Consider the following 15,619-nt stretch of genomic DNA (forward strand, 5'->3'; position numbering starts at 1 on the left):
AGCGCAGGCCACAGAGGTAATATTTGAAGTGGCGTACAGCTCTAACGATGGCCAGCAGCTCGCAACGAGTGACGCAGTAGCGGCGTTCAGCTTTGTTAAATGTCCTGCTGTAATACGCCACCACCCGCTCCCCTTCCGGCCCCTCCTGTGTCAGCACGGCGCCATTGCCAACGTTACTAGCGTCCGTGTCCAGGATGAAGGGCAGGGCAGGGTCAGGAGGGGAGAGCACCGGGGCTTTGTTGAGAGCTCCCTTGAGTGTCGAAAGCAGACTGGCAATCCTCCGCCCACACAAACTCCCTGTCCTTCTGTAGCAGGCGGAACAGGGGAGCGGCCACACAGGAGAAGCCCCTCACAAAGCGTCTGTAGTAAGACGCCAGTCCGAGGAAGCTTTTCAGCTGTCTGGTGTCAGTGGGGGTGGGCCAGTCCTGGACAGCTTGCACTTTGTCCTCCATGGTGCTAATGCCTTCTCCTCCCACCCTGTGCCCAAGGAAAGTTACCTCTCTCCTCAGGAAATGGCACTTATCAGGATTGAGCTTCAAGCCCGCCGCAGCTACTCTCTCCAGAACCTGACGCAGCGAGGCAAGTGCCGTCTCGAAGGAGCCCCCGTGTGCCAGTGTATCATCCAGGTAGACGATACACTGCTGCCGGGGGATGCCGGCGAGCACTCGAGAGGCTGTCCATCAGCCTCTCGAAGGTCGCAGGTGCATTGCAGAGGCCGAAAGGGAGGACCCGAAACTGCCACAATCCTCTGCTAGTGCAGAATGCAGTCTTGGGTCTGGTGTCAGGGGCGAGAGGGCACTGGAGGTAGCCAGAGCGGAGATCGAGTGAGGAGAACCAGGACGACCCAGCTACGACATCTAAGGCCTCATCAATGCGCGGGATGGGGTAGGAGTCCTTCCTCGTCACTGCGTTACGTGGCCTGTAGTCGACACAGAATCTCCACTTACCCCCCTTCTTAGGCACCATCACCACGGCTGCTGCCCAGGGACTATCTTAGGGCTCTTTGAGGTCTGCCTGCTGCATCTCCCACAGCGCCTGGTCCGCAGCCTCCTGGCGGGCCAAGGGCAGGCGACGCGGGCGCATTCTGATGGGCCTGGCATCCCCAGTGTCGATCTCATGCTGTACCAGGTGCGTCTGACCCACATCGCTCTCATTCAAGGCAAAGCTGTCCATAAACTCACAGCAGCTCCTGCTGTTGAGGATCTAGTCATCACAGTGGCCCTGCCAAATTGCCCGCACAGTCGACAGCACAGTCTCCTCACCTGTCTGAGGAAGCTGGGCAGGGCAGGGGAGGGGGCCCAGGCTCATGGGGTGGGGTGCTGGGGTGGCAAGGGAGTAGTCTGTAGGGGGCCGAAACATTGACACAAGGGGGTGGGAGGGAGGGGGAAGGGTTGCTGGAGGAGGACTGAGACAATGGACAGGGATCGGGAAGACAGGCTGGTTGGAAGGTCTTTGCAAGGGGGTGAAGGGGGCCGGTGACGTGTGACTGGTCCATCTGAGCTGTTGTCGGTGGGGGCCGGATGTAGGAGGATGTAGGAGGTGTTTGGCGGGGTCATATATGGCCCCGCCAAACACCTCCTACATCCGGCCCCCACCGATATAGACTGTGGGCCAACTGTGGGCCTTGGAAGCCAATCGCCCCCCTCTCAAGGTCCAGCTGGCAGCCAGTGCACCGCAGGAAGTCCAACCCTAGGATACAGGGGTCCTGCACAGCTGCTACCCACACTGGGTGGAGGACAGTCTTTCCCCCTACGCAGATGGACAACAACCCCTTCCCTTTCATGGGATACCTCTCCCCCGTGACTGTGCGGAGCTACACAGTTGTAGGTTGGAGTACCGTCCAGGTCGGCAAAATGTCTGGCCGCACCAGGGTCACAGTAGACCCCGTATCGACTAAAGCCAAACAGGCCACCCCCTCAACAGTGACAGGAACATGACAAAAGTCCCCCGCCCAGGTCCGCCCCACCAAGACAACAGGCTCCAGGATGTTGTCGTCTGCTTCTGGGGGGGGTGGAGCCCCGCCCCCCCGGCTGCGACGATGGGCTCCTCCAGACGACGACTGCGGGGGTAAGGGGGCAGGGCCTCGCGTGTCCCCAATTACGCGGACCCTGACCCGTTTCCCTGGGCTCTCACAGTTGTAGGGCACTCTCTGACAAGGTGGCCAGGCTGCCCGCAGCCCCAGCAGACCCTATGCTCTCGACGAGACAGGGGGCGGCGGTCCGCCTGCATAGAGACAGCGCGGACGAGTTCAGTGAGCTCGTCCACCCAGGCTGGCTTCTGTGAGTCCTCACTCCTCTCCCTTGCCGATCTCACCATCGGCTGAGGAGCAGGATCACCGTCGATTGCTCCAGCCCACACCAGCTCCCTCTCTATGGCCATCTCCAAGGTCTCTTGCAAATTCTGCGGGTGGGCTAGCTGGGTCTGCATGCGTAGTTCTGTAGGGGAAAGGGCCTGGAGGAACTGATCCCGAGCCAGTTCGCTCTGCACGGCTGGCGGTATGTGGGCGTATGCTCGCCGAGACAGGCTCTCTATCTTCACCCGACAGTCCGCAGGGAGCATTATTGTTGTAGAGAACAAGCGACAACAAAAACAGAGCTAACGGCGATGGCAACTTCAGCCGACTCGCCGAGCACAGCAGGACCGAGAAAGATAAAAAAATAAATAAAAATACTTTCACTTCTGACACCAACGGACAACGAAATACAATGCAACACATAACAAACAAACTATTTAACTGTCCCAGGGTCGCTACAATACGATTCAATATCAGTGAAATTATAAATGCATGCTGTCTTTGTAATTTCTGTGTCATGCCAGATTAATCAAATATTTGAATATCTCGTCAATCTGTCTCATTCTTTCATGGTTCGATCTCCACCCGGGACCCCCGCCATCATTGCTAAATCAAATATATTATATTGCTGATATGTTAAACATCCATTAATCAACTACCCCCCATCCCGTTGCGTTTAGTTACAGTTGTAACATTGAGTGATGACCGACTTCCACTATCGTTTGAGAATGAGAACGATGGAGGAGCTGAGTCTGACTCAGCTGAGAACCGTGCATTCCATGATTCGATTCACCGCTACCGGAAACTCGACTAGACGAACGGACGAACAAACGACTCTTCTTGGCGAACTAAATCAAGGAAAAGAATCCATCACGTCGTAAACCATTGCGAACTTTGAACCACCAGAGGGCCGTGACTCCTCCCCCAAGAGGTGCGTAGTGGGTCGGGTCCGGTGACGTCAGTCCCCCGCTCCGCTCTCCCAGTTTACACTTACGTAGTAGATACCAGTGAGACTGATGGGCAAAGTGACCAGGAGGACGCCCGCTGCTGCTCTTAGTGCCTCCAGAGGAGTAACGCGAGTCTTATAACACCTTCCTTCACGAAGTACCTTCCGCACGCGAGCCACGCTACAGGTACGTGGCACGAGTCACTTTATTTACAGGTGGTTGGTTCACGTGGTGACGGAGCAGCGCTACAGCTGGTAGCTAGCCTCGGCTCGCTGACCTGTGGATGGAACATATAACGCAGGGGTGCCGAGACCTTTTCGGCGTGCAAGCTACTTTCAAAATGAGCAGGTCATGATCTTCCTACATTAAAATATGCTAAACATACATTTATTCATATATACCGAGTACATACTCGGATGACTTGCACTGAATGGAGTAAGCCAGCGTTGCGTAGTCCGGACGGAGGCTGCTGGTAGCTGGTCTCAAGCAGGCTTCCAAATGACCATCAGTCATGGTGGAATGGTATTTGCACTTAATAATCTTCATGAGGGAAAAGGTTGACTGGCATAAATGAAGAAGAGCCAAATAATGCTGTCAAGGCGTTAGCACCTTTCCTCATGTTTGCATACTTTCCCTTTGAGAGTAAGTTCCAACATTTAGATGGAGAACGTTATTCTCATAGTTGTATAAAGACCAGTAAGATACTGGTGTTTACTGGATAGTATCAGTAACGGTGTCCCGTCCCACCAGAGGTATCGTTGTACACTCACGGGTCCTCCAGACGCAGTGTTTGGAGTCTAAAGTTGTGACTTTCAAGTTCTGTTTGTCTGCAAAATATTTGATAAAGATCGTGTTCAGCCATTCCGATTTCCAGTAGGAGTTAGAGAAATGTATAAAGATATTCCTTAGTATTGTTTTTCTGCAGATTGTCAGATTGTGTTAGCTTATTACCTGTTTAATGATGGAACTACAAGAAAAAGTTAATTAACATGAAATGTGTAAAATTTTTTGTCTGTATTAATATTGAATGTATGTTTAACCTCAGAATATGTTGTAAACCGCCTGACTAAAACAGTTTGACTTCCCTGTTTTATCCTTTTTTTTCTTTCACAATAACTGTAGCGCAAGCATTCCTCAGGACAGAATCAATCATTGCTTGATTACTAAAACACTTATTTTCTGTCTGATACATTTTTTTAACTGGCACTTTTTCTTTTTCTTTAGATTACTGAGGGATTTAGGGCTATGCTAAGAAGCTGACCACTAATTCACCTGTTCCGCTGATAGAGTCCTTCACCCAATATACCAAAAAGGACAGCATTCCCCCAAAACACAGCCAACACACCAGAGTCTGCACAACGTCTTTGGTTTCTCCAAATTCGAACAGAAACTGCACTGACTTCCACTGAACTACTATGGATCTTGATCTTGGTATCGGTACAAAGTGTACACAATAATATTGTAGGATTAGACTACGTAACTGTGAAATCAACTGAGCTATTTGTTTGATTTATTTTGAACCTCATATGTGGTAAAGGCTTCAACAGCAGATTATACTGCAGCTCAAGTGAGGGTCTCATGGTCGTCATGGGAGTATCAGACAGTTTGCTTTACATGTAAATCCCCATAATTGGAGAAGGAGGAACCGTACTGGCATTCATGAATAAGCAGTAAGACATAATTGTATTTATTTATATGGAGTTGTAATTTAAGGATGAACATGGATGCTACATAATGGGCACAAGTTAAACTGAATCCAGCCCCTTTGTGCAGTGCAACAATGAAGATTCAAGATTAAGAAATTGAATATATAATACAAGGAATAATATAAGTTATTATATTAATTTAAGTGAAGTCACATGTTCACATAGTGAGGAACATATAAAAGATAAATAGCCCTTTAGCTAAAATGGTTCCTCAGAGGAGTATACCTCTGATAGAAGAGGAAGAAGAGGAGGTGACTGGGGACCACGAGATCAGGGGGTTACCTGAGACAGACAAGCTGATGGTTGTTCAGGAGAGACGGGACGAAGACGAGGGTGAAGCCAGACCAGGGAGGATCTCTGTGCGACGCTGGCTGATGCATGGAGCGGTGATGTTTGGACGGGAGTTCTGCTATGCCATGGAGACCGCCCTGGTGACGCCCGTGCTGCTGCAAATAGGTAGGACCCCCTGACACTCGCGTGCTGATAAGAATGGAGGTGATTGTATCGATACGTTAAAATGAATCACAGAACAAGTGATGCTACTGAAATATTAGCATGAATAAACATTGATGCTATGGCACTCCTATTCTAATGGAAACTAAAAACTCTTATAGTTGAAGGTGATACTGACATTCGATGACGTGACGCATGAACAAAGTCTCAATGATTTAACAAGTGCTACCCAAAGCTTTTATTACAATGATTCCGAATAAAAAATAAATAGAAATAATATATTCTCTGACCTTGCGCAACAAAAGCACAGTGAGGCTAATAATGCTGTCAGGATAAACGATATAGCTTTCAAATCTTCTTCCATCCTGAGATGGCCTAACCAGGTTCCCAACAGTAGCCAGCCAGTGGCTATGTTGCTTGTTGCCTGGTTTGCCACAATAGCATAACAGGACAAAGGCCTCTACCCCTGGATAGGTAATGGTATGACAGGAATGTCCAACAAAGCATATTTTTACAGTGCTCAGAATTTCATAGAAATGTTAGCTTGCCCTTAACAAAAGCGCTTTAGAAACCCAATTCCTATACTCTGAATTTTATTTGTTTCTTACACTGCTGGGTTCAATCTCCTAAAACTAGAATACTACCTGTGTTGATCATTGATCATTAACAATTGTTCTAATAATGGATCATTCATCCAGAGGAAGTTTGTTGATGTCTGTGAACCTTCTCCTAAAATCTGAATAACATAGACTGTGGCATAGCATGATGATGATGATAATTACCACCAAAAAATGAATCGTTCCTTCAGATTGTAATACATTCAAGGTAAATCAATACCATGCCTTTCAACCATAATTGCTGAGTAGATCTCTTTTTTTGATTACCCCTGTTTGACTTGGGAGTCTCTGGAGTTCTGACCAGATTACAGTGGGTGGACACTATAACAGTGAAGGCTTTATTGCTAGGTTTTAATTGCACCTCTTTCTCGTTTACAGTTTTCTTTAGTCAAGCATCTCCCGCGTGCTTATAATTTAGAGGTCTGTTCGACCTTATAGATTTATCTATCTATAAAGAAAAGCTTTTTCATCAAATTCCTATTGTAGTGTGAACAAATTCAACATAAATTGCATCAAAGTGTCTTCTTATGACAGTTAACACGTCACATCCTAGAATGCCTAATGACGAGAGAAATGTTGAGTATAGTGGATAGAGACAGGGAGTCTGACATTGGTATTTATGCCACAGACTTCTCTGTGTCTTTTATTATTTATGTGTGGGGAAATACCGGAGCAGAACAAGCCCAAACGGGTACGAATTCCCATGGGAACCTGCAGGCCACTTCGTCCAACCACATTTTAGAGGATCGAATGGGCCTTCTATACTGCCGATTTAATTTGTTCCATTTCATTATCATATCCTGTATTAATATTGCCGGGTGCCTTAACTCCAGTCAACAAAGAAAGTACTCCTATGGGACTGAGCCTTGTACTGTATGTTATCTGTTATACAAACAGTCAAGAGCTGGTATGCACTATGCAGGGGGGTGGGGTGGTGGTATGCTCAACTTAGCTACCCTCCCATCCATTATGTGGGTAAAGAGGACAAGAACGTTCGCCTAGTTGATTCAAACTTAGTTCCCACATGACAATGATAGCAGTGTGTTATCTTGGGGTCTCCAAGTTACTACTTCACGTTACTACTTCTGGATTTATATGGAAAATCTCTGGAGAAATATAGTGCCATCAAGCTGTTCAGTATTTTTACATTTTTATTATCTTGTTTACAATATCATCTTGACATGCTGATAGTGTAACATTGTTTGTTAATCATTGCACAAATTATTGAACAAAGAGTACAAATGCTCTATGTCAGATTTGAACAGGCCCTGAGATTCATGCCACGTAAAATGTAACACTAACCAGTTCCCCACAGAAGTGTCTTATCTTTAAAAGTCTTGACTTTACAATGAACTGCCCCAATTTTTCAGTACTGTGCCTTTCATGGCAAATAATATTATTGAGTTATGCGTCACTGTGTGCCAGCATAGTGCTGTCCAAGATGTTTTTTATTCAATACTTAGTATTGAGTTTATTTTGAGGTGTAGTTAAGAACATGCTTGTCTGCTAGAAAGCTCATCCATAACTGTGGTTGAAACGCAAACAGTTCAATCAAAAAAGTCTTCTGTCCTAGAATCATTTAAAACCTCACAATCCTGACCCGGCAAGCAACATTTGACTAAATCAAAAAAATAAGACTATATTTCCCATTCCTTGGAATCTGGGCCTTATCTGACATGATGACTCTTTTTGCCTCAAGGAACAATAAGGTCCATCGGGGTAGATTTTTATATACCTTGAAAGTTTTGGAAAACTTGAAAATATCGTAATATCCGCCCCGTAAGCCCAAATGACCAAATACTTCTCAATTCTACCCGACCATATTTTTTAGAGGCCCAAGTAATGTGGACAGTTTTGTTTTGATAGCTAACAAAATGATGTCACAAGGTCATTTTTATGTCGCAGGTGCTCCAAGCTATTTTTTTATAAAGGAAGTCAATGTTGAAAAAAACGCTGACTTCAACCATTCCAAAGGCTAACAACTCAGGGTGGTCAAAGTTGGTAGACGAATAGAAACTGCATGTAATCAGGCCTCCAAAAAGTAAAGTACCTATTCAGTGACGAGGGATGGCATAACTCGTAATCAAACTAAAACTATCAGCCCTATTATTAAATCAATAACAAGACCACCTCAAAGTGGCCCAGGGACTTGAAACTTGCCATGTTCGCACGTTAGACTCCCTAGCATTAGCCTGCTCCCAGCATGCTCGTGGAATATTGCGCACACGACAGGATGGCACAACCGCATGCATTCCTTCAGAAAATGCACATGCGGCAACATGTCTAGTTTCCTCAATATTCTTCATTCCTCTATGTGCAACAACGGCAAGAAAAAAACCAACATCTGGATATTGCCCAAGAATCTGAATTCCCAAGGTTTCTCTGATTCCTTTCATGTTTTCTCTGTGTTTCCAGGCCTTCCAGAGCAGTACTACAGTCTAACCTGGTTCCTCAGTCCCGTCCTTGGTCTGATCTTCACTCCTGTGATTGGCTCGGCCAGCGACCGCTGCACCCTCCGTTGGGGCCGGAGAAGACCCTTCGTCCTGGCCCTCTGTGTGGGCACTCTGCTGGGCGTGGCCATGTTTTTAAATGGCTCTTTAATAGGTGAGGACTAGTGGTGGATTTAATGATTTGTTTCCGTGACCCAGTTTGCGTGATTCTGACTGAGTCTGACTGACTCAGCGGAGAATCAGCCTAGTTTCCGGTAGTGGTGAATCGCATCTTGGAATGCACGCCATTGCACGCTTCTCAGCTAAGTCAATTAGACTCAGTGGAGTTATTGCTACCGGAAACTCGTTCGTTCGTTCAGTCGAGTTTCTGGTAGCGGTAAATGGCATCATGGAATGCAAGCCATTGCATGGTTCTCAGCAGAGTCAGTCAGACTCAGTGGAGTTAGTGCTACCGGAACCTCATTCGTTCGTTCAGTCGAGTTTCCGGTGAATCGAATGGTGAACGAGACGAACGAGAGAAACGAACCGGTTCGGTTCGTTCGTCCTAAAGACTCGTTCATTCGAACCGGTTCGCGAACGAACGAGCCAACACTAGTGAGGACCTTGTGGTCTGATGACATTGTTCACCCCTGGCACGTGGACATGTTCTCTGTGTACATGACTGTGTGTGTGTGTGTGTCGAACTGTTTCATTGCTTTTCCAGGCCTCGCCATAGGCGACACTCCAGGTAGCCAGCCAATAGGCATCGTGTTTACGATGGTGGGTGTCGTGGTGCTGGACTTTTGTGCTGACGCATCCGAGGGACCAATCAGAGCGTATCTTTTAGATGTTGCTGACACAGAGGAGCAGGACTTGGCCCTGACCATCCACGCATTCTCTGCTGGTAACGATCATGACGTGTCCCATCAGACCTACATAAACACTAACATCTCATTAAAAAATATGCCGCAGTGGTACAGCACGCTACCTCCACCTTTTTTGTTGCTCATGGAACAAACTTGAATACTTTTGCATATTTTGCACACTTGGCAACTTTACGAGTTCTGCTGCATGATGTGTATATCTTCTTATTTCTTCCTCTCAGGCCTCGGGGGAGCGTTGGGCTACATGCTGGGTGGTCTCGACTGGACCGGAACGTTCTTGGGGAGCGTGTTTAAGTCCCAGGAACAGGTCCTCTTCATCTTCGCAGCGTTGATATTCAGCGTCTCGGTGGTGCTTCACCTGTTCAGCATCCCTGAGCAGCCGCAGGACCCCACGCAGGCCACCACCGCGGGGGGGGACGAGGACTCGGCCAGCCAGCTGTCTCTCAGGCCCAATGGCTACGCTCTTCCTTACATCGACAGAATCGTTGAGGAGGAGGACTCCCCGCATGACCACGACAGAGCTTGTGCCGAGCAGGACAATGACATGGACTTCTTCAGTGTGGAGCGCGAGCGGAGTAAAAGTGATTCGGTCCTGGCAATGCCGGAGGCCACCATCAAATTGGATCCTGACCTTCACCCGGACTCGCATAATTTCCTGCCTGAGGCGAATCCCTTCCTGTCAGAGACACTGGGAGAGTTGGATGGAGCCTTCGCACCATCTGATGATGGTTGTCGTTCTGTCTGTTCACCTCTTCTGCCTTGTAGTACTGTGCCCCCTACTGGCGTGATAGTGGAATTACAGCCCGTAATCCATTCTCTGACCCGACCATCGGATAATCATCCGGACAGCCTGAACAAAAAGGTGCCATACGCTTTTATTATTACCATTGAGGCATTTCCCACTTTTGGTCGGGCATTATTTCACAACTATGATCCTGAATCCTGTCTTTAGAGTGGTCTCGTAGATAGGATTACAGTATATTCTATACTTATAATACCATAAATAACAACTCAGTACTCAATACATCCATAAAACCTTTGTTCTCTGATTCTCCTTTTACAGAAATGGTTATCTCACTCTTCTCAGCCAATAATTTCTTCTCTCGTTTATTTCAGTGCCAGCCCAAGACGGTAAATGGAGTCAAACAGGGTGCGTCTCCTACTGCTTACTCTCCCCTAGCCAATCGCTCGGCCCCTACCAAGTTGGGGACTCGACTTTTAAATACGTCAAACCCACCTCGACCCCACCCTCCCACCTTCTACAGACAAGTATGGTTTCATCATTTGAAGTTTGAATTCGAAGATAAATTAATGCATTTTTATATTCCTCTTTAGCTTTTAGTTCCGTATGAATGAGAAGTCCTTGTTATCCCCCTCCCCCCCTGCAGCCCTCCTTCACCTTCTCGTATTACGGACGGGTGGGAACGCAGCCCCTCCGCAACCGCCGGCTCAACCCGGGGCTCCACCGGCCCGTCACGCTGTCCCGCAGTCTGAACGACCTCTCCACGCTCCGCCCGCCTGCCCAGAGGCGCGAGCTGCAGCGTTCGGCCAGCAGCCTCTCCTCCGAAACTCTGGCCAGCGAGGGGGAGGGCGAGGGCGGCACCACCGTCCGACTCCTGTGGCTGTCCATGCTCAAGGTGAAGCAGCTGGGGTCAGGAGGCTGCTCTGCTCTAGGGGAAGCAGCAGGGGTCAGGAGGCTGCTCTGCTCTAGGGGAAGCAGGAGGGCTCAGGAGGCTGCTCTAGGGGAAGAAGGAGGGGTCAGGAGGCTGCTCTGCTCTAGGGGAAGCAGCAGGGGTCAGGAGGCTGCTCTGCTCTAGGGGAAGCAGCAGGGGTCAGGAGGCTGCTCTAGGGGAAGCAGGAGGGGTCAGGAGGCTGCTCTAGGGGAAGCAGCAGGGGTCAGGAGGCTGCTCTAGGGGAAGCAGCAGGGGTCAGGAGGCTGCTCTAGGGGAAGCAGCAGGGGTCAGGAGGCTGCTCTAGGGGAAGCAGCAGGGGTCAGGAGGCTGCTCTAGGGGAAGCAGGAGGGGTCAGGAGGCTGCTCTAGGGGAAGCAGGAGGGGTCAGGAGGCTGCTCTGCTCTAGGGGAAGCAGGAGGGGTCAGGAGGCTGCTCTGCTCTAGGGGAAGCAGCAGGGGTCAGGAGGCTGCTCTAGGGGAAGCAGCAGGGGTCAGGAGGCTGCTCTAGGGGAAGCAGCAGGGGTCAGGAGGCTGCTCTAGGGGAAGCAGCAGGGGTCAGGAGGCTGCTCTAGGGGTAGCAGCAGGGGTCAGGAGGCTGCTCTAGGGGAAGCAGGAGGGGTCAGGAGGCTGCTCTGCTCTAGGGGAAGCAGGAGGGGTCAGGAGGCTGCTCTGCTCTAGGGGAAGCAGGAGGGGTCAGGAGGCTGCTCTAGGGGAAGCAGGAGGGGTCAGGAGGCTGCTCTGCTCTAGGGGAAGCAGCAGGGGTCAGGAGGCTGCTCTAGGGGAAGCAGGAGGGGTCAGGAGGCTGCTCTGCTCTAGGGGAAGCAGGAGGGGTCAGGAGGCTGCTCTGCTCTAGGGGAAGCAGCAGGGGTCAGGAGGCTGCTCTAGGGGAAGCAGCAGGGGTCAGGAGGCTGCTCTAGGGGAAGCAGGAGGGGTCAGGAGGCTGCTCTGCTCTAGGGGAAGCAGCAGGGGTCAGGAGGCTGCTCTAGGGGAAGCAGCAGGGGTCAGGAGGCTGCTCTAGGGGAAGCAGGAGGGGTGAGGAGGCTGCTCTGCTCTAGGGGAAGCAGGAGGCTGCTCTGCTCTAGGGGAAGCAGGAGGGGTCAGGAGGCTGCTCTGCTCCAGGGTTTGTCTGTAAAAGCATTCTTCTATCTGGTGGTGAAATGGCCTCCATTTATTGTTGCGTCTTTTTGGACTTGGAGTACAAACACATCTTTTTTTGTACTCCAGTAAAACACAAGTGCCCTAAAATCCAACGAATTTCCTCCATTCCTCTTGATCTACTATTAGCATTGACCCGAAGTGTTGGCAACGAACATGAGTATGACGGCATGTGTCTGTGTGTCCTGGACAGATGCCGAGGGAGCTGTGGCGGTTGTGTGTCTGCCACCTCCTCGCGTGGTTCTCCTATTTGGCCATGGTTGTGTTTTACACAGACTTCATGGGACAAGTCATCTTCCAGGGTGACCCCACGGTAAGACGTGTGTGACAAACAGACACATGAATGATAATCAGTGGAGTAGGCGGCCTCTGGGGTAAAATATATCGTGTTTGTTTGTGTGCAGGCTCCATCTAATTCTACAGAGCTGCAGAACTATAACAGAGGAGTGCAGATGGGCTGCTGGGGACTGGTGGTTTACGCTGCTACAGCTGCACTCTGCTCTGGTGAGCTTCACTTTATGTACAAACACACTCTAGGTCTGTTCTGATCTCCTCACAAAATCAACACATTATAGAGAGCCCTCATTGAATCTCTCTTTCTCACTCTCCTCTCTCCAGCCATCCTTCAGAAGTATCTTGATCGTTTTGATCTCAGCATCAAGATCATCTACGTGGTTGGAACTTTAGCATTTTCAGTTGGTGAGTCTCTTACCAGCGTAGAATCTACAGGATTTAAGTTTTTGTGTATTCATTTCTTTTCATTAAGATATGTTATAAAACGCTTTCCCCCCCTCAATTTAGGAACTGCTGTCATGGCAATCTTCCCTAATGTGTATGTTTCCATGGTGATGATCAGTACCATGGGTGTCATCTCCATGAGTATCTCGTACTGTCCATATGCCTTACTAGGACAGTATCATGAAATCAAAGAGGTAACACGCACGCACACTCGATGAAGCAATGATTTGTTATTTTAAATACCTTTGTTTTACTCATTTACTGATTGCATTTGTTTGCTCTTGTTTGCTGTTAAACAGTATATTAATCACAGCCCTGAAAAATCTCGACGAGGTTTTGGTATTGATTGTGCAATCTTATCCTGCCAGGTGAGTGTTTATTTTAATTGTACATGTATTTATTATGATGTAATCATATAAATTACCATATCAGTTAATATTGAAGTAATCCAGCTGGATGCACACAATTCAATGCATGGATATGTTATTATTTTTGTTGCATTGTTCCATCATTTATTAGTATGTACTTCAGGTCTGTATTGAAGAGCCTTTAAGGTAGAGTGGTAGAATGTTGTGGAAGCTTGGCTGCTATTATATTCCGCTGTTCTGTGTAAATGGTAGGTTGTCTTCTGTGTTTTATTCCCAGGTGTACGTCAGTCAGATCCTGGCCGCCTCGGCTCTTGGAGCGGTGGTGGAGGCGGTGGGCAGTGTTCGTGTCATTCCCATGGTGGCCTCCGGGGGCGCATTTCTAGGGTTCCTCGCTGCCTGTTTCCTGGTCATATACCCTGAGGCGGTGGCTAGCAGCTCGGAGCAGAGCATGGTAGCTCTGCAAAAGGAAACTGACCACGGTGCAGAAAGGAACAATCAGGGGACAGCTAAGCTGAAATCGATTGATTCTGCAGAACCAAGTGTTGTTGGTGCAGAGTACGAGCCTACTGTGTGAGTGGGGTTCAGGTTCATTGGATCTGTCCCCAGATCACTTGAATGAAGTGTTCATAACTATTGGACTCTGTCTTAACGCACCGAATTCAGAAGAAACAGGTTCCACGGTGTGACTTTGACACTCTTGAGTTGATTTGGGAGTTTTGAGAAAGTGGAAACCATGGCAACCTCAGGGATGGTGTTAGTGTCTGGATGTGTTTTGTATTATGAATGAATGTGCTAGTCTACTATAATCAGTTAAAGCACACAGGTGCACTAGTCATGAAATATTTGTTCAGATTAAATATTTATTATTTTACCTATTGATGCTGAGTATATTTGGATGGCAAGCAAGTACCGCACTGCTAGAGTGTGAAACAATAGTTTAGTATGATTTTTGAAAGAAATGTCCTTGACAATTTTCAAAGAGCATTGCTAATCTGCTAAACCAGCAACTGTGTTGAAAAGACATGTGAATGTATATTTCTGATGATGACTGACTTAATGACCTGGGTTTTACAAAATGTTGTATTGCACTCTTTTTTTAAATTCAAACCTTGGTGCTGGACGCATATCTCTTATGTCTATTTGAGGAAAGGGACTTAAAGTTTGCTGTCAACAGACAGCGTTTTCTCTGAAATCTGAAAGCAAACATTTTATGTATTTTTCTGAAAGATGTCACCATTGCTTTCATACAGTAACATAAAGTTTAGGAAGCCACATGATCAAGAATTACTCCGGTTGTCATGAGTTAGTAAGTTGCACCTTGTTGAATTGCCTCTATACTTTGTATATGATGTGATATCACATGATCCATGCTTTTTTTAGTTGAATTAAGCACATGTGTTGGTTTATCCGTAATGTAGCTTTTCAACACATAATTCATTTAGGGGTTTCAAAGTGTTTCAATCAATAATGAATTGTGGTTCCTTTGAACTCTAATGAAAGTCAAATTGATTCAGCCTTTTGACAACTATATTTCCATTGGCTATTGAGATGATGGAACATAAAGGAAGGTAAATTCTAAAGAAAATGGTGTTCATGTCGTGATCAGAGGACAGCACGGAAATAGGACACTAGAATAAAGGTCTTTGAAAAATGCCTTTGGTAATTTAGTGTTTTTTTATTGTCTCAAAATAACTAATAAATATGTTTGATCATATATTTGACTGAAAGGTGCAATTTAAGAGGTATTTCTTATTAATCAAGAAATGCATGGAAGGGGAGAATCGTTTGATCCTTGCTTGATCCATGCCTTTGTGCCTGAATCATAAGGATATAATCCTTGTACCTGACGGTTGAAACATGCATGTCTATATGTATAAAACATACATATATTTTTATATAATTTATTTTTACAAGATGAAAGTTGTTGCTATTTGAAAATGTTTTGTGTCTTTCTCCCAGTTTTATATTTTTCTAATTAGTCAATAGTGTATAGTGCCTTTTGCAGATTTGACAATTGCCTTACCACTTACTGAGTCTTTTGTACTATTAGAAGTATTACTTTTAAGCAATATCCTCAAATGCCAACTGTTGATGCAGGTCATTTTGTACAATCACATTATTCACACTTGAATGCCCACTTGCTTTAAATAAAAAACTAGTCAACCTCAACGTGTCGAAGTTTAAATCATTTAAATTAATTAATCAATCAGTATTCATAATAACATAAATTTGAAATGGTGATGTTGGATAGCCATCTGCACCATAAAACATGTAATGCATTGAGAATGCATGAAGAGGGGTGCCCACGTGGGTATGACAAGAGGGCGTGACGGTGCGGGGTGCCGTCGTCGTTCACGT

General features: G+C 47.2%; 1 protein-coding gene across 1 annotated transcript; it reads left to right on the forward strand.

Annotated features, from left to right (window-relative positions):
* The first annotated feature begins 3,248 nt into the window (after positions 1 to 3,248).
* On the forward strand, positions 3,249 to 15,420 carry slc45a4b (solute carrier family 45 member 4b). Its single transcript, XM_056602612.1, has 13 exons — positions 3,249 to 3,426; positions 4,465 to 5,402; positions 8,432 to 8,620; positions 9,170 to 9,349; positions 9,551 to 10,191; positions 10,446 to 10,598; positions 10,718 to 10,966; positions 12,349 to 12,468; positions 12,560 to 12,659; positions 12,774 to 12,854; positions 12,957 to 13,087; positions 13,193 to 13,261; positions 13,539 to 15,420. The coding sequence occupies exons 2-13, from the start codon at positions 5,150 to 5,152 to the stop codon at positions 13,833 to 13,835; spliced, it is 2,463 nt and encodes an 820-aa protein (XP_056458587.1). The 5' UTR covers positions 3,249 to 3,426; positions 4,465 to 5,149; the 3' UTR covers positions 13,836 to 15,420.
* Positions 15,421 to 15,619: the final 199 nt, after the last annotated feature.

Source organism: Gadus chalcogrammus, chromosome 11, assembly GCF_026213295.1.
Source record: "Gadus chalcogrammus isolate NIFS_2021 chromosome 11, NIFS_Gcha_1.0, whole genome shotgun sequence".
NCBI classification, from domain to species: Eukaryota; Metazoa; Chordata; class Actinopteri; order Gadiformes; family Gadidae; genus Gadus; species Gadus chalcogrammus.